General features: G+C 32.8%; 1 protein-coding gene across 7 annotated transcripts in view; it reads left to right on the top strand.

Annotated features, from left to right (window-relative positions):
- The first annotated feature begins 360 nt into the window (after positions 1–360).
- The window catches only part of LOC106069790 (uncharacterized), a 30,658-nt gene continuing 4,782 nt past the window's right edge, over positions 361–26,236 (top strand). For 2 of the 7 annotated variants that reach the window (XR_008779979.1, XM_056042844.1), the window contains exons 1-5: positions 413–736; positions 3,441–4,217; positions 4,617–4,811; positions 21,576–21,667; positions 26,009–26,228. Coding sequence is in view for 6 of the 7 variants with exons in the window: in XM_056042844.1 (XP_055898819.1) it covers positions 3,455–4,217; positions 4,617–4,811; positions 21,576–21,667; positions 26,009–26,228 (1,270 nt within the window). In the remaining variant the exon portion in view is untranslated. Of the gene's footprint in view, positions 737–3,440; positions 4,218–4,616; positions 4,812–5,508; positions 9,086–12,428; positions 12,612–13,040; positions 16,281–21,575; positions 21,668–26,008; positions 26,229–26,236 lie in introns of those variants that run through there. The other 5 variants (XM_013229532.2, XM_056042836.1, XM_013229531.2 and 2 more) reach the window with 5 other exon arrangements.

Below are 26,236 nucleotides of genomic sequence, written 5' to 3'. Positions count from 1 at the left end.
ATTGTTGACCTCAAGTAATTCTTCATTAGTTTAAGGCTCGAGAAGCTTCTTTCATCCGATTCCAAAATTACGGGATAATGCCGTTTTTTTTATCGCGCGTAGGATTGTCGTTTTCCATATTGAATGACACCACAAAATGACTATTTTTTTGTCTATATATTTCAGGAATTTCTTTTTTTTTTTTTTTTTTAGTTTTCAAAAGATTTTAATAATTTCCGGAGATTCCCATGACTTTTTCATATATTTTGCAATTTTATGAGATTTCCAGGAAACTCCTGGTAAATCAGAAGGCTGCGGAAATGCTTTTTTAAGTTATAAAATGGTTTAATTTAATAATTTAGACCTAGAATTTGCGCGGGTCCTTTGAAAGTGCGGGGTCTACTGAGGTCGCATATGTTGCATTGGCCTAAGGCCGGCCCTGCAAAATATCGGTGTATGCTACGCCATGGGTCGACTAGTATTATATGCCAGCTAAAATAGCCTAGGCAAACCTGTCACTAAATAACGCCGTTAACAGTGGCTGGCTACTTAGTGCTCTAGATCTAGATCTAGTTATTTAGGCGAATAAAATATTTAAAGAGGGTTAAAAAATTATGCGCATGCGCAATGAGTAACTTTGAGAATGTAATGTCAGCCATAATTGTTAGTAAGGTACTATTGTTTCTAATTTGTGGAATTAATAATAAATTCCCTCAACACATCGACATGTCCTTGTAATTGATACAGAAGAAACAAGGTTTGAAAGTTTACATACTAAATGCAAAGTTTTTAGAAGCTAACATGTCATTAATGATCGAATTAGGGGTTTGTTAGACTACAGTACATGTAGTTGTAGTACATGCATTTTTATCATTTTATTTTTATTATAAAATTAAATTAATTTTATATTTTATTTATATTTATTGTACACTTAATCTTAATCAACTTATTTTTACTTAATGTGGCTTATTACACTACTGTCAGTACTGTTGACTACCGTACAATGAACAATCACAATGAGTACTGACTACTGAGACTTGAGTACTGTACAGTTACTTGAGTTATAATACATAACGACACTGTCAGTGTCAGAGTTAGATTACTCTTACTTAGCCTTAGCCAAAGTCTTACTTTACAATTTACATGATTACTCATTTACTGAGTTATCATGAGTCCGAGGAGTCTAACTCTGTCTGAGTACTCTGACTCTGAGCCATCTTACTTAGATCAAATCTAGTCTAGATTCTAGACTAGATCTATCTACATCTAGAATTAGTAGAATCAAGATTCTCTAGAATGACTAGATCTATCATCTACTACTACTGATCATGTCTGATCTATCATCTAGATTTAGAAAGCTAGGGCCATTAGACTTAGGTTTTAGATCATTAGCATTAGGCAGGGGCTAGATCTAAAATCCTTATAAATTCTAGTCTAGAATCTACTCAAAGACTAAAGACAAACTTGAGTTTACAGTCTAGTCAGAGTCAGTCAGTGCCAGTCACTGCTATTCAAAATGAACAAACTTACAAAGTTACTCACCCTTTACTGACTGTTAAAATACACACTTGTCTTTACTTAGAATTAGAAATCTAGACTCTAGATCTTGTCTTGAGCAAAGATACTTACCAACTTGAATACAAAATATATTGTTCTATAATATTTAGATCTAGATCTATAATATCTTATCTTATATGATACAGACATTACTTCAAAAAAGAAGATGATTGTGTCCTGCATGTCATGCATTTAGTCATGCATGTTAACCAATAATTTAAATTCCTGGCTGGCTCAGGCAACCCATTCCATGCTCTAATAGCACTAGAAAAGAAGGGGCATTTGTACAAATTTGTCCTAGCATATGGAACGAGGAATGTGCCTTTATCTTTGTGTCTTTCTGATTATATCTATAGGTCAAGTATCAAGACTCTAGATAGAATCTACCTAGATCTAGATCTACAGCTAGATAGTAGATCTACTAATCCATCATCTAGAATCTAGGTCTAGGTCTAGTTAATAATAATAATAGTAGAATGTCTAGATTTATTAATAATACTAATTATTTGATTATTAAATACATTCTAAATCTAGAATGTAGACTAGGTCATCCTAGTCTAGGACTAGTCTTAAGGCTTAGAGTGCCAAATGCTGGAGTGCTTGTTGATAAGAGCAGAGTATTGGCTAGATTGGAACCTAGGACCATGTAACATGTCGATTGTGACTTCAGTCAGATTAGAGCGCATACCATGTAACTGTCCATATGTTCAGCCATATACACCACTGCACTGTACAATTTCTAGATTCATCTAGAGCTTTCCTAGAATCTAGATTATAAAGTAGATCTCAATGGTTTTAAACATTCACCTTCACATAACTATAATTATATCCCTTAATTTGTTGGGGCACCACACATGATATATGACAACCATTTCTCTCTCTCCGTTCCTGTCTTGGTAGGATTAAAGTCTCTTCTATAGACATGCCTGTCCATTCACACATACTCATCAATTTTAACACTACATAACCTGAATAAAGTCTGTCAAGGGTTATATTGAATGCCAGGCTTAGTCTCCCTGTGTGCATAATGTGGTAACTGAGAAGGATTTTTTCCAGTGGTCAGGGTTGAAGCAGTATCTGAAGGTTCCATGCTGGTTGTTACTTGTACCATTCTGGATTTTGGTCATTCTGTTTTATCCAGATGTTTTACTTGGTTGCTTTCCACACACTCCAAAAAATGTCCTCCTATTAGTGTTGCCACCAATGTATCAGGGGTGTCTGAATTGTTATCTCACAATCATTCTACTTTACATTGAGATGGCCCCATCGCAGCCCTCCCCTGAAAATGGGCATGCCATCATTTTGTTTTTGGTCTGCCCCAAAGCTAGACTGACTTGGTCTTACTGAGCAATAATAAGGTAATCCACTGGGGACCAGGTTTTACTAATATTGTTAGCTTTTTTGCTTCCACATACTGTTTCATTATTTTCAATATGATGAGAACTCAAAAAAAACTAGAATCTCCTGATACAATAATTACAGAATGTTTCAGAGATAATCAGCGTCTAATCTACACATCTTTGCCTCAATTTTTTTTAAGATTTCTAGATCATGACTTGATTACTAGATGGACTTGAGCTATCTTTTTATTTATAACCTGATACTCCTCTGCTCTAGTAGAGCTAAACATCTAGGTTACAGCTAGCTGTAGACAGTTCAGAAATAAAATTAGCTTAGAATAGCTTCTAAAGTGCCTAATTATGCTTTATTTGAACAAAAAACTTTTTTTTTTGGTTAGATTTGTTTTATAATTATTCAAATATTGTAAAATACCCTGGTGTAAAATTGTTAAATGCAGTGCTGCAGTTGTAAATTGCAAAAGGGGTTTGAATTCATCAAATTTGTCAATTTTAAACCTCGATGTACATAATTCAATTTAAGTTTTTTAAAAATTATTTCCACAGAGTGATCAAGAGCAATGAACGGAGACTCAGCAAATAAATTTATATCCGCTCTTGTAAAGTCACTACAAACACTTTGTCATGGCTATGTTGAGTTTAATGATGGCATAGAAATTATTGGCCATTTATATTTAAACATAGACAGTGGAGCAAGTTTTGATTATGTAGTAAAAGAGAAGGTTTGTAAAAATGCTGAAAACTCAACTGTGTTTGTGAGCAAAAGCTTCCAGGCTCAAGCCCCAGCTGAGGAGTGTATAACAAGAAAAGATAAAGATGACGAAGCTGTACCAGTCTTTGAAGAGTCTTCTGAAATGTCACCAACCACAGGCACTTCCAGGCTGCAGTCTGCCATCACCAGCATTAGTAATGTTTTATCTGGAAGTCAGCATGATGTTCATAAATCTCGAATGCTTGATCATTCATCACATCATTCACCTGTACAGAATAATGGCAAACGGAAAAGAGAGCACAATGGCAGCTATAGCGGCTTGCAACCTCCTTACAAGTATACCACTTTACAAGCAACTCCCTCCACTTATTTCAACACCCCTTCATCATCTACAAAACAAGTAGTGGACCGTAATCATTCTTCTGAACATTTCAACAATTCTTCCCATGCTGAGTTTTTTGGCGGTGACAGCAATCAAAGCTCAGGTATGGGCAGAGAAGATGAAGATGATCTAGACTTAGATGTGACATTTGTGAAAGAAGAATATGAGAGTCAGAGAAATTCTGGCCAAAGGGGAGTTTCAGCAGGTGGAGCATCCAGGCTTAGTCAAGGTAGTTTCCTTTCCCTGTAGTAGCATAAAAACCCTGCTGATGAGGATTAGACCTCTTTACAAAGTCATTTACAGTTTGTTAATGACAGGGATTGAATGACAATATTATGAGCAGGGCTTTAATAGTAGCCTGTTTTATTTGGGTTGCTTATATCCCCTTTCTCTTCTTTAAATACCATACACATTATTCCATAGAAAATGTTCCAGATTGTGATAGAATTCAGATAAAAAACATAATTTCAGTGTTGGGGTGATTGATATAATGGACTAGCTAGAGTTCTACCCTCAATTGAATGTTAAATTATTAACATGTATCTCAAAACTATGAATATTTATAAATATAAATAGTGATCTCCAACTAAAAAATAATTTATTTTACTTATCTGTTACTTTATTACAGATCCGTCCTCTAATCAATCCAACATTCTTCATGATGGTGGTACATTAGGCTATCAGTCTACCAATCACCACCAGGCTCCCCAGCAGTTTGCCAGTGGGACTGCTGTTGAATTAGGTACATCAAGTCAAAACTTTACAGACCCGTCTCAAGTTGATTTATCGCAGCATTCATCACAAAGCTCACAGAATCCAAGAAGTAAGTAACCCAGTAGCTTTTAATAGAGGAAATAGTGCCAAGATTACTCTTGAGAATAATACTATAAAACAATTTATTAAGCACCATAGCTAATAGTAAGGTTAAGGCTTCTGTCTTTTGTCAATCATTACACTACACATCATAATTCAATAATGGTATGAGATGATGATATAAATCTTCTAAAAAAATTTTTTAATAGTTATTTTCTTAGTAACATTTTGTATTGTTTTTACAGACAGAGAGAGATTTTAATCAACTCACCAATTTTTCTCGTAATAATAATAATAATAATTTAACAAAGCTTGATCATCAGAAAAGTAGTATTAGCTCAGTCTGTACTCAACACTATCAGTTGCATTCACTTGTTTGTTGTTGACATTTTTAGTTTTTAATTACTGATATATATACATACATATTTATTTTCTAAATTATGTGTTAATGTATATACATTTTTAAATACAAATATTGTGTATTTATCCTTAGTAACTGTATGTTGTTTTTATGAAGTAGAAACAAATACCAATAAATGGTTATTTATCTTTTTAAAGTATTGTTAGTTGTTTGTTTAGCTGTATTTTTCAAAGCACTGTTTGAAAGTGCTTGTTATGAAAAAAAAAATGTGTGGAAGTAAAATGTATGGTTAAAATTGATCTGTTGCAATTAAGCTGCTATGGCATGAGATCTTCTCATTCTCCAGGTGATGTTGACCTTTCAAGACACATGGACTGCACCTTGTCTGGGATGGCTTTGGATTTCACCAGTTCTCCTTTTAATTCATCAAACATGTCTGGCATATCTGACACACTGCAGCTAGGGATCAAGCTATTTGGACCTACATTTGTTGCTGACGTTGCTGCAGGGGATTTAAGTCTTCCATTAACAACTTTGACAGATGAAAACCGAGCACTTCCGGAACCTGTCAACGCTAGTGTATTTCCTGAAATGTTTGATGTTACAACTGTTAGTAGCTCATCTTTAAAACCTAATCAAAAAGTTTTATGGCATGATCGTAAAGACAAACTGAGACGAAGTATTTTAATGAGAAAAGCCAATTCTACTAAAATAAGAAATAGATCCAGCTCCAAGAAAGTTGCCTGTAATGAAAATGAAACGACTAGGTCCCCAGTCAAAACAATAAATACTTTCAGTGAGGGTTGTAGTATTTTAGATCCTCTTGGGTTACCTTTTAAAAGAAAACGAGGTAGGCCGCCCAAAATACTTAAAATGATTTGCCGAAGTGAATTTCTTTTAGATGGTACTTCCAGAGATCCTGTGCTTGGTCATTCTATATCTTCAGAAAACAGTGAGACTGATGCTAATTCTATAGTACAAGATCTTGCATTGTCTGATAGAATAACACCATCTAGATCTATATTTCTGTCAGAAGGTTCATCCAAGAGAATAAGAGGCTCTTATAGACAATATACACCTGCTGATAAGCTGAAAATAGTGGAATTTGGTATCAAATATGGATCAACAGCAGCGTCTCGGAAATATAATATTCCTGAGTCAACTGTTCGTTCGTGGACCAAAAAAATGGATATTTTTTTAATGCAAATGAAAAATGAACAAAAATCTCAAGAAAGTAGTCATTCAATTGATGTATTAGAAACTAAACACAAAAGTTTATCAAAAAATAATGAAGAGGCAAAAACATCTGTCACAGAAATACAGCAAACCAGTCAAGCAGACACAGAAGATGGATCTGATTTGGAAAAAGAGAAAGATATTTTCTCTTCTAAACCATTAGTCAAACAATCACCAGCAAATGATGAACAAGTGAAGGAGAAATAAGAACAAATAAAACTGTCACCAAAATGTTGAGTGCATTTTATATCTTGACTTGTGGTTATCTGGTTTGTGTTTGAAATGACTGACATCTTAAGGCTAATTTATTTATGTAGGTTCATATTTATACAATGTAATCAAAGACATTTCACTTTGAATGCCAAGTCAGATCTGAGTTGATAATTATTTTAAGGAAATGTTGCATTCCAAACTAATGTAAATAAACTATTAAAAAAACTGCCACCTTGGAGGACTCAGTTTTGAAACATTCTGGTTCATAATTTTAAAATATATTCAAGAACAAGAATCTTTTTTTTTTTCAATGTTTTTTGTCTTTGAATGTATACACTTTGGTGGTGATATTTGCGAACATTGTTTAGTCATTTGTTATAGATTTGTCTTCCAAGACATATTGACTGTTAAACGCATATCAATAGTATTTGTATATTTTTAACGTAACAGTAAAGTTGCTATTTAATTCTTTTGTTTAATACCAACAATTTTTGGATATTCTGTGATAAAACGAGGCACAATAACTCTTGATTAGAATTTATTTTTAAACTGCTGCATTTTTTTCTTATGATTCCAAAAGAAATACTTTCTGCAATAACAAGCCTCAGATCAGATTTGAATATTTTATTGTTTATATCAGAAAGACAAGATTGAATTGTGTACAGTTTATAGAATTTTGATGGGTTTGAAGTAAGAATGACAAATTATGGTCACAAAGCATGTTCACATGGGAAATGTCTAAGCCTAGCAGCATGTATCAAAATAAAATATATCTTGTTGAGAAATAAAAAAAAACATTTTAAGTTTTGTTGTTAGAGCAAACAATTTTTTTTTTAAACAATGTTAGTCTTTTTTTTTTTAATTGAAATTTGAACTCTTCATAATGTAAATTTCATTTTAGCATCTTATTATGTCAGATTTTTTTTCTGAAATAAACTAATTTTATTTTTGTTATATGATTGTTATATTGCACATTAATAGTTTCCTGTGTTAATAGAGGACTCTGGAAGTAGTTCTCAAAAGTATACGTAGTCTATTATATAAAAAAAAGTGACATATCATTGACTTACAGTATTGATGAATGAACATACAACTTTATGAGAAGTCATGCCCAACTATCTAGTAATTGTGATATATATTTTAAAATAAGAAAAGGTTGTGTTTTATTGTTTACAAAGAAAAGTGTTCACAATTATTGAAGAATTCATTTGGATAGAAGTTTTATGGACTAAATTTGTACTAATTGAACAGAATAAAAAAAAAGTTCCTGAAATATATGAGGACTTTTTCCCTATTTAGTCCATTCAAATTAAACAATAGAGTTGAACTCAAATTTACAGGAGTGCCAATCAGATGCTAGTATTTATTTTTCACTTCCAAGTATAAACTTTTATAAAGTTATTTATAGAGCATGTATTTTTAAAAAAAATTAGGATAATTCTAAATATAAAAATAGTCAGTGGATTTTAATTTAATGTATTTTTTTTATCCAAATGGATTCCTCCACAAATGGTATTCCTCCTTTATACCCACTCATTTGGTGTATTTGATACAAACATGAAATCATAATGGGTAGACTACAGCTGGGGAAGTCCTTTTTTTTTTTTTTTTTTTTATGAAATGTATGGAGCTGAAAACTAACTTGGTAATGTTTTTTGTTTCAACTATTTATCTGATGATCTAGAACATAACACACTATTTGACTCTAAGTGTTTACAATCTTGTTGTTTAATTTGCATTTTGAATAGAGTAATTTTTTTTTACTACCACCTTGTGATACCATTGTTGAATTTATCATTATAAATTTATAATATATATATATATATATGTTTTGCCATTTACACTTTAGAATTTTATCTCTCATTTATTTTAAGACTATTGTATGCACAGTCTTCATATTTTTTTTATCCCGAGTAAGAAATCCCCTCTATGTAAATAGAGCAGTGTTGGAGACAGGGACATTGAATAAGTTTTTTGTTTTTATTGCTAGTTAAGACTGATGACTTGTGTATATATGTGATTGAATTCCAATTATTGTCTTGAAATGCAAAGTTTATTTATTGTTTTATTTTCTTGTAATATTGAAAAAGAAAAAAAATAATGGTCTAATGTATAATTTGTTAGACTGAAAATGGTATTGTAATTGTTGAGTTTAGCATAGGTAGACAACATATCTTTGTCCATTTCTTTTTTGTGTTCATTATGTTGTTGTTTCTTAACCTGTTGATAGAAATTGTTTTGATATTATGTCAAAGTCTTTTCTCCAACACAATCCAGACCCAGATGGTTGAGCAGAAAACTTTTAGTAGTGACAGTTGACCAATTCTTTGATTGCAGGTAAATTGGAGGTAGTGGAAAGTGGCAAGGAGCATCACAATTTTCAAGTTCCAGGTGTACCTATCAAATATTTCAGATGCCCAGTATGCGGCATTGTCATTCGACACAAGAACAACATAAAAAGACACATGCGCCGGCATAATGGTGACGTTTTTCAATGTTCCTTCTGTGATTCTACTCAAACTTGCCGTTGGCAACTTCAGAAACATTTAGAATCCAAGCATTTCTTTTTCTCTCATGAGCCCAACCAAAGTGAAGACCTGGCTCAAGAAGAAGATAAAAAAATAAATCCCTTGAATGCTAGTTAACAATCAATGCCAAACATTTAGTTATCTTTCAGTACAGAAATGTTAACCCAACAAACTATTAAATAAGAAAGCTTGTAATTGTTGCTCAATTTAAAGTCCTTAGTTTAGGCAATCTTCCATTGTAAACAAATTTTTTTTAAATTTTAGAATACATTTTAAATGGAAAGAAAAACTCTTTGTGGTTTCTTATTAATCTTCTTTTCCCACCATTTCATGTCTTCTTAAATTGGGCATAAACAAGCTTTCTTATTGTTGCAGATTCCTCCACTCTTGGCAATATTGATGTTAAGCCAGCCTGGTCACAGCATTTTGTCATAGCCCCTGTGGGCACACAGTTGTATGGAGGACGGCCCATTCGCAGCTACAATTGTCCAATCTGTGGCTTACTGATAATCCACAGAAAAAATGTTCATCGACATATGAGGAAACACACTGGTGAAATGTTTTTTTGCGATCTGTGTGAGTGGCGTGGAACATGCAGGTGGAAGATGCGGAAACATCGAGAAAAGAAGCATGGGATATCACCACTGACTCCATCCTTAGAGAGCCCTGTTTGAATTTCTCTCCTTTGAAACAGTACACAAACTTATCTGTTCACTATGAGTCATAATGTTTAGTTTGATTTTAATTTAAACTTTGTTATGAAGTAATATAAAAAGAGTTTTATTACTCTTTTATTGAGTTGATAAGGAGGGGGAGGAAACTGGTAAATTAAATGTTTCCTTAAGATGCCCTTAGATCTTTTTTTTTTTTTTAACTATCATTTGTGTACATAAGTATACCCATGCCATTTTTACACTTAATATTAACCTTTTGTTACTTGTCATTATTTCTTTTCCTGGTTTGTGCATAATTCTAAAATTAATTTTTAAAAATCTATTGTATGTTTTTGTCTCATTACAAGTTGCTGCTGATTTTTCTTTTAAATTGTCAGAAATCGTTTCCTTTTTTCTTTTAAACATACTAGAATAAAACCATTGGAATCAAGTTATTGTTATGATACAATAGTTAAAAGTTTATTTTGACTAGTGGAATAAATGTAATTTATAAACATATTGATCTTGTACATTTTGTAAATAAAGGAGTTAGTGAGTTGGATAGAAATAGATGGATTATACATTGGTATATTTTCTCTGTACCTTTTGACTTTTTTTTTTCAAAAGTAGGAAAACATTTGACAGTGTCGCTGATAATCCAAGTACATCTAAGAGTATTATTGATTTACAAATAAATATTAAATGATTTTTATTGTGTGTTTTTCATGAGGATTCTGTTGTAACGTGAAGTTAGTGCATTTATCATTATATTGTTGTTTTTTTTTATTGTTTTTTGTTTTTTTTGCCTTAAGCTTTTTAATACCTAGCTTTTTTTTTGTGCATGTGCAATAATTTATTGCCATTTACTAGAAATTTATTAACTGTATATTTTAAAAATAAAATTCTATGATGTTATTGTATCACAGAAATAAATTTAATTTTGTGTCTAAAATTATAATTTTAATAATTAAACATTCTGATTTAATGAATTAGAGAAATACAGTTTTGTTTTAGTATGTCTTATATAATTGTTGGAATATACACAAATGTACTTTAGTAATATTGGTTAGCAGTACCACAAAAATTGTCTTCATTTACCTAGGACTGTTGTTGTTTTATTAAGTCATGTATTGTACAGTTTTTCTTAGACTTCTTTTGTGCTCATTTAATTGTACTTCTAGGCATTTAGGACTTGGCTTTTTGGCCTGAGACCAACTATCAAATTAAATAAACTTCAATAGCTTTGAACTACAAGTAGAACAATAAGTTTTGTTTTAATATAACCCAATTTAAGGTTAATCAGAAGATAAGATGTAGTTATATTTTCATTAACTGTTGAGATTTCAGATATTTAGAAATTAGTTTTAATCATTCTTAACATGTTGATGGCTTCAAAAAGTGAAATACTTAAGTCAATTTTTAACTTTTGTGAAATGTCTTTATGATTTACTATGTCATGAATAAATGGCAATAGTTTGATTCATTTGAAAATACTAAATTTGCAAATAACTCCAACATTTAAAAAAAGGTTGTTTTTTTTTAAAGAGAGCTGGCGTCTTAATTGTTTAGGTCAAATGTCAACTAATTGTAAAGCTGTAAATGTCAAGCTTAGATATTATTGTTTGTCAGAAACTTGTCTTAGCATTGTATGTACTAAAGTAGTGTAATAAATGGATTGATTTGACAAGAATCTCTTTGCTTTGTTTCTAAAATGTCAATTTTAGTTGACAATATTTTTACAATTATCTTTAATTATCTAAAAGAAATTCTGTGTAAAGGCTAATAGTATAATACAGACATTCTAAAACTATAGAAAAATATATATTGATATATATAGTCTCTATTAGTATTGACTGTCTCTCATTTAGCTAAATTTGTACTAAACCAAGGCAGAAGTTTTCAGTTAGAAAGCTTCAGAAATCGGTATAAACTTGTATTCAATAAATGCCATAGTTAATGTGTATTTCAATCTAGGAATGCATGTGTGATGAACCAAACAAACACCATTCCACTTAGGTAGAGAGATTGAATATTACATACCTTACTAAATGGCTTGCTTTCAAACAAAGACAGAAGTCTTCACCTTTTGATATATTTTTTTTAGGTTGAGTTAATTTTATTGAGGTGATACAGTAATTAATTCTTTCAAATTACTGGTAATCTATTATTCTTTTAAATCACCCTTTAAATCCATATTACTAAATCTTTTTTTTTTTACTCAGTTTTGAATATTTTATTATCAATTATTATTCCTTTGTTCTGGCTTAATGTATTGAATGTGCCCTTAAAATGTCTTTCTGAACTACTGAATTGTATACCATCTATAAACTTAGATTACTTATTTAGAGGAAATACATTGTCCAAAAAAAAATTAACATTTCTTAGAGAAGAAAAAAGCATACAAGAAAAGTAGTTAGAATTAACTTGGTATATCAGGGAAATGAATACACTCTGTTGTATTCGTATATGTTTACAAGCACCAGCTATGCAAATATTTAAATAATGAAAACTTACTACAACTAATAATTATTTCGCATACACAAACTGTGACATTTGCACTACAAACATTATTATTGTGTAAACTTTTGTTGGAGCCAGAGTGGAGCTTTCATTCACTGCTCCTCCACCCATTTCAGCCTTGCTGGCTTTTCCTTCCCGTACTTTGAACAATCGCCATATGTCCCCATCGTCGCCATCTGCACCAGTCTTTGACATGACAGTATCGCCTCGTCTGTCGCTCCAGAACTCTCCCAAAGCAAGAGGACAAGAGTTACTTCACACACAGAGACAGACCAAATGGGCAATAGCCAGGGCTAGAGGTAAAATGTCTATTTTGTAGTGTCAATTTAACATTAGAGTTGATGTTAGTCAAAAGTTTTTTTTAATTTTGGTGAGTGGTTTCAATGATTAGCATCACTAATATTCTTCATGTTATAAATACTTGTTATGTAAGATAAAATGGAATCTTAGCTTCAAAATTTTAGAATTTTTTTTTTTTAAATATGGCTTCTAATTAGGGTAGTAGAAATACTGAGATGCCCTATGGTTGGGTCATAAACAGTCAGCTGAGAATCAATCATAATAATTATAATAAAATGGTCCACTTTTTAAAGAAAAACCTGAATTTCTAAAAAAAAATTTTGCTTCCATTTTTTGTTTAGGTCATACTTCCTTACTTTAACAAAAGATATAAAATGTATTGATTTAATACAAAATTACAATGAAAATCAATTTTTTTTATTAACCAGAATGGCTGGCCCTTCATGGCATGAACATAAATTTTGAACAGTTCACAGATGAACAACTGGATCAGATGTTCCTGGGCTTCTACACATCCAGTCAAAAAAAAGATGGATCACCATTCTCAGCTACTGCTCTTCTTGCTTTTAGAACAGCCATCAGTCGTTATCTGAATACAAAGTGTGCCAGACAGACTAGTATTGCAGTGAGTCATACATTTAAAAATTCTAATGCTGTTCTGGCTAGATTGATGGCTACAGCAGTCAAAGTAAACAAAACAATTTCTGTTCAGGATATAATTTTGATGTACACAACTGGCACTTTGTCCTGTGCCAACCCTGAGGCACTACTTTATAAAGTTTGGTTTGAACTCCAGATGCACTTCCGAAGCAAAGTTGATTGGAGCAAAGTTTTGGTGGATCATTTCTTTTTCTCTCGAAATCAATCAGGTAAGATTACTGTTACTTGGAATACATGTGGCCTTGGAAATTGTAACCAGGTCACAATATTTGAGGCCACAGGAGGCCCTTATTGCCCTGTAGAATCTCTGAGAATTTATTTGGAGCATCGCAACAATACAGTCAAAGTTCTGCTTCAAATTCCTGCTTCAAAAGATTTATTGGACAAGGGGATTTGGTATTTACCAGAAGAAATAAGAGACTATCGAGAGAAAAGCTTTATGAAAAAGATTTCATCACAAGCTAAACTAAGTCAGACATACACTAATGCTTGTGTTCTTAATTCATTTGAAGATTATTTTCAAGCTATGCTGAACTTGAATCAGGGCAAAACATAAACATACAAAAATCTACTGAAATAAATAATGAGATAAATAGCATCTCTTTCCTTGTGGCATTGTTCATGAGCAAAGCTAGTACAAAAACAGGTGTCACTTCCTTTAGGCACTGACGTGTTAGAACAGTAGCTCTTATTTTATTGCATCTCAGAATCAGGGCTTTTTTTTGTGATGGTATTGCGTACCGGCACCTTATTATAAACATTATTACTTTTCTTGTATTTTAATGTATATTATTAATTTTTAGTAGTTAAAAGTTAGGCAATCAACTACTGAGTATTGGCACCTAATCACCTATTGTTTTACAAAAAAAAAAAAAGCACTGCTCAGAATAGACCACAACTTTTAGTTCACTAATGCTTTGTCAAGTTCATATTGGAGAAAAGTGGACTGATTACTTAGTATCCTCAAAATAAAAGATTCAGTCAATTGGAGGTGGTCACATAATTTAACCTTGACTTAAACTGGTCTTGTCCTTGATTTCAAACCAAAAACCAGTGCTACATTGGGCAATAGAAAATATTGAATTTATTTCCTAAATGATCTTACTCTTAATCAATAGTATTCTTTATATCCACCTTTAAAAAAATATTTAGCTGTCTTTTTGTTCACAAAGCTTATCACTTAAAAAAGAAAACAGATAAAGATGAAATGAATTCTATAATAAATTATTACACTTCACATTGATAGAAATTGAAAAAAAAACACTATTTTCTTTTAAACTTTTATAATAAATCTATGTCATATCATTAACTTTTTTTATGAAGAGACATTTACACATAGCATCAAAATGTAGAGCCCATGACATGTAGATGTTAGGATGTAGGACCACTAAACATAATGCTAGTAGTTATTCTTGCCTGTAATTATTTACTCTTTTTTATCAGTAGTTTCTTCTGTGCTTTCATCTGCATCATTAGAATAGATTAATATCTAGTCCTACATTTGAGATAACTCCACAGTTAATTTGTCTGTTATCAACTGATTTGTGTACATTTTATTACACAAGTGTGGCTTAAATGTTGTTGTTTTTTAAAAAGAGATATTACATTGTGATAGACATTTCGCATAGCATTCAAAATGCTTGTGACTTACCAGGTATGGCAATATTTCTAAACATGGCTAAGCTGTTCTTCTCGTCTTGATTGTCTATTCTTCATTGATGAACAGTAGTGGTAACAAAGAACTATTCTTGTTGAAATCTCATCAGTCTTGGAATTTTTACTCCACTTGAAAAGTCCAATGATTAAAAGCTGTTATTGTCTTCAAAAGTGTACTCATTTCTTTCATGTTACCTTGCAATTCTCTAGTTTAAATTTCCTTAATGCTAAGGTTTGTTAGCAGTATACACTCATTTGTTACAGTTAATGACATGTACTAGACATCTGTTAAAAGATAGTTTAGATTGCAGTGCATTAACTCTTACTGTTGGAACTCATTTATAATGATTAATTTCTTAATACTTCTATTGGTAACATTGTGTGGAGTATTCAATTGCCTGGTTGAAGGTCATGGGTTTCATTCCTTCTCTAAAGTTTACTTGTTCTGTATTTAAGTTTAGTTTTTGTTGATAGGAAAGTAAGCATCAGTCACTACACTTCTTCTAAGGACCTTTAGATCACTTAATTTGTTTCATTGACATTTAGGTCACATCACTTGTTCCATGAGCCTGTTTAGCCAGGTCTTTTGTTTCAAGGATTTTCAGGTCACTTCACTTGTTTCCTAGACTTTCAGGTCACTTCACTTGTTTCCTAGACTTTCAGGTCACTTCACTTGTTTCCTAGACTTCAGGTCACTTCACTTGTTTCATGGACCTCAAGATCTGACATTGTGTTCAATTTTTTTTTCTTTTTTTGATTTAATGTTCAATTCAATGTTTTCATTCTCCCACTAAAAACAGCTGTTGTGAAATAAGATATTTCCAAAGATATGGTCTTAAAACATCACTTATTTTTGTGGGAACTAGACATTGTGCTAATGCATAACCTGAAATGGTTTACAAAGAAAATGTTTGTTTGTTTTTTAAAAATATTTTTGTTTTGTTTTGTTATGGTTCGAAGGCCTAATTATTTTTATATATTTGTATATAAAATTTTAAAATTGTTCATATAAAATAATTTTGCTGTCTTAATATTGATATGGGATTACTGAATATTTGTTGTCTAATTTGTAAGCCTGGCACAAATGTACTTAGTAGTTCTCTAACCAAGTTTGAATATCACTGAAACTTTTCTCATAAGCATCTTATTGATTATTTGTTTTAATATAACATATAAATATACTAAAAATGAGTATTTGAAGATGTATGTGAATGTTAAGTATCTTATAAAATAAGTATCATATCATTGTTACTGTTATGTATCAGCACTTTCTGTTCATTGTTATAGATTAGTTTTGTTGATTTGAATTCAGTACCATAGTTGTAGTATTAATAAACTGAATTACTCCACACTTTAAGTCTTTCTTATTGAATTACAAAAATTATTTATGTTGTGCTGTGTTTCCCTGTAAATCTTGAAATCTTTCAAAGTGAACATGTTCTGGGAAAGTAAAAAAAAACAATGGATAATATATATAAAAAAAAAACACCCTCTCACAAACACTCTTATTCCTGCTTCCAGAGATTCTCATCTGGTTAAAACAAAAAAAAATTGCATTCAAAAATTGCAATTTCCACTGTCCCTATACAGTCATCTGATTAATAATTAGATACTGGAATTTAAAGATAAAACAGTGTCATCCTTAAATGTTTTTTTTTTAAATTTTGACAACACTATGTCTACTCACCTGGGTCACAGCTGGGGGGAGGAGCGCACTCAAGTGAAATATTGAAACAAATTTAACCCTCTTTTTGTATTAAAAGACTACTAATGGCTCCCTAGATTTTACAATTACACAGTATAAGAAAAGTTTTTAAAACTCTATAAATAGAATGTATGAGGAATTTCTTTCCAAATATAATTTGCCTTTTGAGGGTTAGGGACTATCACCCTACTGCCTCACCCCCCTTTTGCGACACATTATTGATTTTAATGTTGGTTGGTCATTAATTAGCTAAGACTTTACAGTTTCCTTTGGCATGGTAATTTATTAGCAAAAAGTATGGCAGCAACCTTTTTGTCTGATTCTATCTATTCTTATGCACGAACTGTGGCAAAATCTGCTGCTCCAGAATTGGCTTGATTAGCCACACCAGATTCTGACTTGTCTTAAGACTAAACAAAAACCAGTGACTCAGCTGGGTGCATCCATTGTCTTCAGAGACAGAAGGAGCCATAATATATAATATAATCTATTCTTTTACAAACTGTTATAGTTTTTGTTTGACATTCAGTGATCTACTTTTGTGCCTTGTTGAAGTTGAAGGTCTGCTATTAACAGTGTTAGTAGAGAACAAAATTCTTGGCTTCTGAAGACTCAATACAGCTTGAAGCATTCTTTTGCATTGCACTAAGATCACATAGAGCTTATATCAGTATGATTTAACCAACTAGTAGACTAAAAATATGTTCAATAACTTCAAAGGTTACATCAAAATCTTCCAAAAAAGGTACTGTTTGTAAGTATTGGTAGAACACTTGATTAGATTTTGAATGAACTGATTACAGTAAAGGGAATAGACTCCTGTAATATACTTTTTGAAAAACTTAGGTTCTATGAAGCAGAGGATGTAAAGCTCATTTGTATGGCTGTCAGCTAATGATGGTTTTGTGTGGCCAGCACAGGGGCCAACTGCTCTTACTTCCCCATGTACCCATTAGAGTTTGGTGTGTTCTAAAAATCTCCACCGGGATTGGAACTCAGGACAGCTCAGCTGAGATACCAAGCTAATTACCACTCAAACATCACAATACATGATTGCAACAGGGGCACAATTAGCATAAGAAATTACTTGAAAAAAAGAGGACTGTAACCAAATGGTCTTACAGTTTATTGCATATACATATGACACTGTTCTCTTGTTGAAGAATATTTTAGATGGTTATTTTTGTTTTACATCTTAATGACAAAGATCACACAGAATTAGTAAGCATTAGAATTAATGTAACTTGTTAGTAAAACAAAATATTTAGATTTTATGATTAACAATTGTTGTAAAAGAAATACCTGCTGCAATCTGGAATAATATAGTACTAAACAAATAGTTAAAAGCAAAGCAAATCTTAAGAAGAAAAAAAGATTTTAAAAAATCTTAGTCATGAATGCAGCAAGAAATGGACCTTGGCAAAAAAAAAAATACAGAAAATTATATAAATACCAGTGTATGAAAACTATATACAAGCTTAACAGGGCTCATCTACATTGAAAAAACCCAACACTGGCAATGTTGTGCAAGTTAGATTGAAAAAACCCAACACTGGCAATGTTGTGCAAGTTAGATTGAAAAAACCCAACACTGGCAATGTTGTGCAAGTTAGATTGAAAAAACCCAACACTGGCAATGTTGTGCAAGTTAGATTGAAAAAACCCAACACTGGCAATGTTGTGCAAGTTAGATTGAAAAAACCCAACACTGGCAATGTTGTGCAAGTTAGATTGAAAAAACCCAACACTGGCAATGTTGTGCAAGTTAGATTGAAAAAACCCAACACTGGCAATGTTGTGCAAGTTAGATTGAAAAAACCCAACACTGGCAATGTTGTGCAAGTTAGATTGAAAAAACCCAACACTGGCAATGTTGTGCAAGTTAGATTGAAAAAACCCAACACTGGCAATGTTGTGCAAGTTAGATTGAAAAAACCCAACACTGGCAATGTTGTGCAAGTTAGATTGAAAAAACCCAACACTGGCAATGTTGTGCAAGTTAGATTGAAAAAACCCAACACTGGCAATGTTGTGCAAGTTAGATTGAAAAAACCCAACACTGGCAATGTTGTGCAAGTTAGATTGAAAAAACCCAACACTGGCAATGTTGTGCAAGTTAGATTGAAAAAACCCAACACTGGCAATGTTGTGCAAGTTAGATTGAAAAAACCCAACACTGGCAATGTTGTGCAAGTTAGATTGAAAAAACCCAACACTGGCAATGTTGTGCAAGTTAGATTGAAAAAACCCAACACTGGCAATGTTGTGCAAGTTAGATTGAAAAAACCCAACACTGGCAATGTTGTGCAAGTTAGATTGAAAAAACCCAACACTGGCAATGTTGTGCAAGTTAGATTGAAAAAACCCAACACTGGCAATGTTGTGCAAGTTAGATTGAAAAAACCCAACACTGGCAATGTTGTGCAAGTTAGATTGAAAAAACCCAACACTGGCAATGTTGTGCAAGTTAGATTGAAAAAACCCAACACTGGCAATGTTGTGCAAGTTAGATTGAAAAAACCCAACACTGGCAATGTTGTGCAAGTTAGATTGAAAAAACCCAACACTGGCAATGTTGTGCAAGTTAGATTGAAAAAACCCAACACTGGCAATGTTGTGCAAGTTAGATTGAAAAAACCCAACACTGGCAATGTTGTGCAAGTTAGATTGAAAAAACCCAACACTGGCAATGTTGTGCAAGTTAGATTGAAAAAACCCAACACTGGCAATGTTGTGCAAGTTAGATTGAAAAAACCCAACACTGGCAATGTTGTGCAAGTTAGATTGAAAAAACCCAACACTGGCAATGTTGTGCAAGTTAGATTGAAAAAACCCAACACTGGCAATGTTGTGCAAGTTAGATTGAAAAAACCCAACACTGGCAATGTTGTGCAAGTTAGATTGAAAAAACACAACACTGGCAATGTTGTGCAAGTTAGATTGAAAAAACACAACACTGGCAATGTTGTGCAAGTTAGATTGAAAAAACACAACACTGGCAATGTTGTGCAAGTTAGATTGAAAAAACACAACACTGGCAATGTTGTGCAAGTTAGATTGAAAAAACACAACACTGGCAATGTTGTGCAAGTTAGATTGAAAAAACACAACACTGGCAATGTTGTGCAAGTTAGATTGAAAAAACACAACACTGGCAATGTTGTGCAAGTTAGATTGAAAAAACACAACACTGGCAATGTTGTGCAAGTTAGATTGAAAAAACACAACACTGGCAATGTTGTGCAAGTTAGATTGAAAAAACACAACACTGGCAATGTTGTGCAAGTTAGATTGAAAAAACACAACACTGGCAATGTTGTGCAAGTTAGATTGAAAAAACACAACACTGGCAATGTTGTGCAAGTTAGATTGAAAAAACACAACACTGGCAATGTTGTGCAAGTTAGATTGAAAAAACACAACACTGGCAATGTTGTGCAAGTTAGATTGAAAAAACACAACACTGGCAATGTTGTGCAAGTTAGATTGAAAAAACACAACACTGGCAATGTTGTGCAAGTTAGATTGAAAAAACACAACACTGGCAATGTTGTGCAAGTTAGATTGAAAAAACACAACACTGGCAATGTTGTGCAAGTTAGATTGAAAAAACACAACACTGGCAATGTTGTGCAAGTTAGATTGAAAAAACACAACACTGGCAATGTTGTGCAAGTTAGATTGAAAAAACACAACACTGGCAATGTTGTGCAAGTTAGATTGAAAAAACACAACACTGGCAATGTTGTGCAAGCTAGATTGAAAAAACACAACACTGGCAATGTTGTGCAAGCTAGATTGAAAAAACACAACACTGGCAATGTTGTGCAAGTTAGATTGAAAAAAAACAACACTGGCAATGTTGTGCAAGTTAGATTGAAAAAAAACAACACTGGCAATGTTGTGCAAGTTAGATTGAAAAAAAACAACACTGGCAATGTTGTGCAAGTTAGATTGAAAAAACACAACACTGGCAATGTTGTGCAAGTTAGATTGAAAAAACACAACACTGGCAATGTTGTGCAAGTTAGATTGAAAAAAAACATCACAGAAGACAAGGCTTCTCTTTGTTGAGCAATTTGTTATTTCTGTGTCCACATCAATGACATGGCGTTCCATCTTTGCACACAAAAAAGTAAGGTACCAATTGGTTCAGTGGCAAGCTGGGATTAACAACATAATGTTCTAACAATATTCAATGATGCTATTTTGTTTTCAGACATTGACAAACGAATGGTTTACTTTTGAATTATTAATCAGGACACAATTTGTTTCAGTTGCAATAATTAATTTTTATACCAAATGGTGGTTTGCACTGAAAAGATTTCAGCAAAAGCAACATAAAACAATTTTCTCTGCAATTTGAACTAAATAAAAAGCCAGTTTGCTTGTTTTGTAAGTTTCAGGTGTTCCTTCAGAAATGAAATGTTTACATCCTTTTTTAAACTTCTTGCAGGATGATAGTATGGGTATAGAAGGGAGAGTTAAACTTCTTGCAGGATGTTGGGTTATAAAAGTAGGTAGAGTTAAACTTCTTGCAGGATGTTGGGTTATAAAAGTAGGTAGAGTTAAACTTCTTGCAGGATGATGGGGTATAGAAATGGATTTAAACTTGGGACCAATGTTTTCATATCACACAATTATTCTACAATTAATTTTTTGTGCTTTTCATACTTTTAATAATATATCTTTATAATCCTTGTTAGATTTGTCTTACAATTTTGCAGTACAAATTACAAAACATGAAAATAGCAAATAAAATATAAATTCATAGCACAGTTTCACTCAAACATTAAATGTTAAGTTTGGATTGTATTTAATAATCTAATTGCAAAGAGAACAAAAGAATTATTGTGCCAGTTTATTTTTGTGATCAGTGTCTTGTAGTTAGCATGACAGTTTTTGGCTAAATATGACATAGATCCATTTTTTTTCTCTTCAGATGATGCTACAGCTGGTTCACCTCCTCGAATGCCTGATGGTGTCAAACCTTTATGTGGTTATGTCCATCCTGATGATGCCAGGAAATGGATGGTCAGTTATTTCAATTACTACTTTAAGATGTACTATAACTTAAATTTGACTCAGATCAGGGAAACATATTATTTTTGGCTAAATTAGTAATGCTAATTAAGCAATATGATGTGGTAATCTAGAACCTTGTATTGATTGCCTAAAGATGTGGTACTCTAGAACCTTGATTACCTAAAGATATGATACTCTAGAACCTTGTAGTGATTGCCCAAAGATGTGGTACTTTAGAACCTTGATTGCCTAAAGCTGTTGTACTCTAGGACCTAATATTGATTGCCTAAAGATGTGGTACTCTAGAACCTTGAACTGATTGCCTAAAGATGTGGTACTCTAGAACCTTGTACTGATTGCCTAAAGATGTTGTACTCTAGAACCTTGTAGTGATTACCTAAAGATATGGTACTCTAGAACCTTGTAGTGATTGCCCAAAGATGTGGTACTTTAGAACCTTGATTGCCTAAAGCTGTTGTACTCTAGGACCTAATATTGATTGCCTAAAGATGTGGTACTTTAGAACCTTGTATTGATTGTGTAAAAATGTGGTACTTTAGAACCTTGATTGCCTAAAGCTGTGGTACTCTAGAACCTTATATTGATTGCCTAAAGATGTGGTACTTTAGAACCTTGTATTGATTGCCTAAAGATGTGGTACTCTAGAACCTTGATTACCTAAAGATATGATACTCTAGAACCTTGTAGTGATTGCCCAAAGATGTGGTACTTTAGAACCTTGATTGCCTAAAGCTGTTGTACTCTAGGACCTAATATTGATTGCCTAAAGATGTGGTACTCTAGAACCTTGTACTGATTGCCTAAAGATGTGGTACTCTAGAACCTTGTACTGATTGCCTAAAGATGTTGTACTCTAGAACCTTGTAGTGATTACCTAAAGATATGGTACTCTAGAACCTTGTAGTGATTGCCCAAAGATGTGGTACTTTAGAACCTTGATTGCCTAAAGCTGTGGTACTCTAGAACCTTATATTGATTGCCTAAAGATGTGGTACTTTAGAACCTTGTATTGATTGCCTAAAGATATGGTACTTTGGAACCTTTTATTGATTGCCTAAAGATTTGTACCTGTACTCAAGAACTTCACTAGAAATGTGGTGCTAAAAAATATTATATTGATGTCATCTTTTAAATAGTTTTTGGTTTATTTCATTAAAATATATAAATTTTTTATTTGATTGATGGTTATCATCGACTACTTGGTACAAAATATTATTATCATTAGTTCTAGATTGAAAGTTGACAATACTAGAATGTCATTCATAGAAAACTTTATTTAAATGTGTTTATCTTATCATATCTTATATGATACAGACGAAGATGATTACGTCCTACGCATCATGCATTTAGTCATGTATATTAACCAATGACCCAAACTCTGCCAAGTCACTGGTTTTCCTGGCTAGCTCAGGCAACCCATTCCATGCTCTAATATCTCTAATAGTGTTAGGGAAGAAGGAGCTTTTGTACAAATTTGTCTTAGCATATGGAACGAGGAATGTGCCTTTATCTTTGTGTCTTTCTGAGTATTTTATTAAATTTTGTTTTTGTATTTGAAGATTTTGGTTCAGTGTTTAATGTATAATTGCTACTTTACTTTTAAGTCTTCTATCCTGAAGGCTTTCTAAATTTAGTGATTTTACTAAAGGTGTTACTCTAGTCAAATGTGAATATTCATTTGTTATGAATCTCACTGCTCTATTTTGTGTCTGTTCCAGTTTTTAAATATTTTCTTGAGTTGAGGGGTCCCAAACAGAAGATGCGTATTCTATTATTGGCAACACAATTGCAGACTCTTTGGCCCACCAGGGAGGGCAAATTCCACCCACTGATGAGGCTGTAAGCTTTCATCAAGCCCTGGCTATAATACAAAAAACAGAAATAGAAAAGTGGTTTGAGTGCTGGGACAAGTCCCAAAAAGCCCGTGGAGTCCGGGAGCGCATGAGGCGCCCTGACTGCACTTCCCCGTGGTGGAGGCTGTCCAGGCCTGAGCAAGCTATTATAGCACAGTGCAGGACAGGCCACTGTCCTGTTGGCTCATATTTCTCATGGCTGTGGCCAAATTTTGATTCGCGGTGCCCCCGCTGCGGGGAAGAAGAGGAAACCGTGCCTCATATCCTGTTTGACTGCCCCAGACTTGCTGATATCCGTCTCGACAGGTCTGGGAAACCCAAAATTCTCGACCTGTATGGCGACATTCATGCACTACGCAAGACAGCAGGGTTTCTGTCCAGGGCTTTTGCAAGAGAGGATTTGAGCCTCTCAAGCCCTCACTCTAATGGAGTTTGATGATGATGATGATGATTATTGGCCTAACCAAGGTTAAAAAACATTTAAGTTTTATGTTCTTATTTGATTTATAGAAATTTCTTCTAATAAATCCTAATGCTTTGTTTGATTTTTTTTATAGTTTCATCAATATGGGGATTCCATGACAGTTTTTCATTTATTATAACACCTAGGTATTTTGCATTTTTAGTCTGTGTTACTGATTTACCATGAATAAGATAAGTGGGATTTGTTTTAGTGTTTTTGTTACTCTTAATAACTGACATTTTTCTGGGTGGAAAGACATGCTCCAATTTGATTACCATTTCTGTAATGCATCTAATTCTCTTTGTAAAATTTCTGTGTCTTGTGTTGTTTTTTTTTGTTCTATATATTATGCAATCATCTGCAAATAATCTGACTTTTGTTCCTGAACTAATGCAATTTGGTAAATCATTTATGTAAATTAAAAATAGTAGTGAACCTAAGACTGTTCCTTGTGGTACACCTGAGTTTACTGTTATTGGTGTTGATTTAGAGACATTTATTATTACAGTTTGTTCTCTCCCTATCAGAAAATCTTTAATCCACTGATGCAGTGGACCATTAATGCTGAAATATTTTAGTTTTTTAAGCAAACTATGATGGTGAACTTTGTCAAAAGCCTTGGAAAAATCTAGTAAGATAGCATCTATTTGCTCACTGTTCTCTAAACCTTTTGAAAAATCATCAATTAGTCCTATTAGTTATGTTTCACATGATCTATATTTCCAAAAACCATGGTGGTATGGAGTAAGGACATTATGTTTGTCTAAGTGGTTTATGATGTTGCTACATATTATGTGTTCTAGGATTTTACATGTGATGTTGGTAAGTGATACTGGTCTGTAGTTTCCTGGGTCATATTTTTCTCCTTTTTTAAATAGGGGGGGGGGTGACATTAGCTTCTTTCCAGTCCCTTGGTACTCTGCCCTGGTTAAGAGATGCCTGAAAATGTATTTTGAACACTGGTGCTAGCTCATTGCTTAGTTCCTTGAGTAATCTAGCTGGAATACCATCAGGTCCAGAAGCTTTATTCGGTTTGATGTTGGCTAATATTTTTTGGATTCTCTTTTTCTTGTGCTACTATATCTTCTATGTTGTTTACTTTTAAAATATGTTGTTTTATAATGGCCATATGGTAAATTACAACAGCAGTCATTTAAGATAAGATAATTTTATTCATCCAATCAAATGGAAATTTAGTTTGACTACAATTGACAATATCAGTGTAACTATTGTGCAATAACAGTATAGATGAAAAATTCAAACAACATTAACACACACAAATTCATAAGTATTTTAAATCCATTAAGAATTTTTAAAATTCAAAATTTGATATGACTAAAAAGCTGAGCTACTTCAAACAAAAATATAAAAAGATTCACACATTTCACCTGTTTTATTGTTCAAACCTACATCTTGATGTTATATTCGCTAAACTCCAATGCAGAGAACATATTCTAGGGAAAAATGATTCTTATAGCTAATACAAAATTGTGCTTTCTAATCTTCTAAACAATTAACTGATATAATTATTTCTAAATTATTTATTACAAAGCTTAAATTAACTCACTCTTCTCTTTTTTTACATTTTTTTCTCCCACTTCCCATTCTCAGATCTAGTTGAAATTTAGCAAAATTATTTATAGTCAATGATAATAAATGAATCAATAAAAAAATTAACCAATTATTTGATGAATTAGTGGTAATTAAGTAATGTTGTTTTATGTAGGAAAAGGGGATTTAAACCTTGCAGGATTGAGATCAGTTATTTTGCAGTTCTTCTCCTTAGATTAGCTTTGTTTTTGTTTTTTTCAAAAAAGTATTTTTGTGATGTTTTGCTTGTTTCATTTGTTACATTATTTGTGAAATAGGAATTCACCATAGAAAATATTTTTAGTTATTGATTTTATGTGCAGATTAATCTTGTAACAGTTGCCTTAAAAATGCTTTCAATTTAAACATTCTATCTCCTCTCTCTTGACACTGCCACAATCTTTTAGTCGATTACTCTTTCAGATGTTTGAACTAGTCCCAGGGTCAAGTGTGTATATTCACCAAGAGAATTACAATCTGGCATTGTCTAAAACTCGACATGAACGTCCCGATGGTAAAGCCATGGCCAGGTACCTCATGTCTTGCTTTTGGCGTCAAAGTGATCTTGTTGGGGCCAGCATAGCAGAGCCTCCGAAACCGTATCAAAAGTCCCTAGACAGAGGCATTATCAATGCAATACTTAGTAAGTTT

Source organism: Biomphalaria glabrata, chromosome 1, assembly GCF_947242115.1.
Source record: "Biomphalaria glabrata chromosome 1, xgBioGlab47.1, whole genome shotgun sequence".
NCBI lineage: Eukaryota > Metazoa > Mollusca > Gastropoda > Planorbidae > Biomphalaria > Biomphalaria glabrata.
The sequence above is the reverse complement of the archived record's forward strand: the minus strand, read 5'-3'. Positions and strand labels throughout refer to the sequence as shown.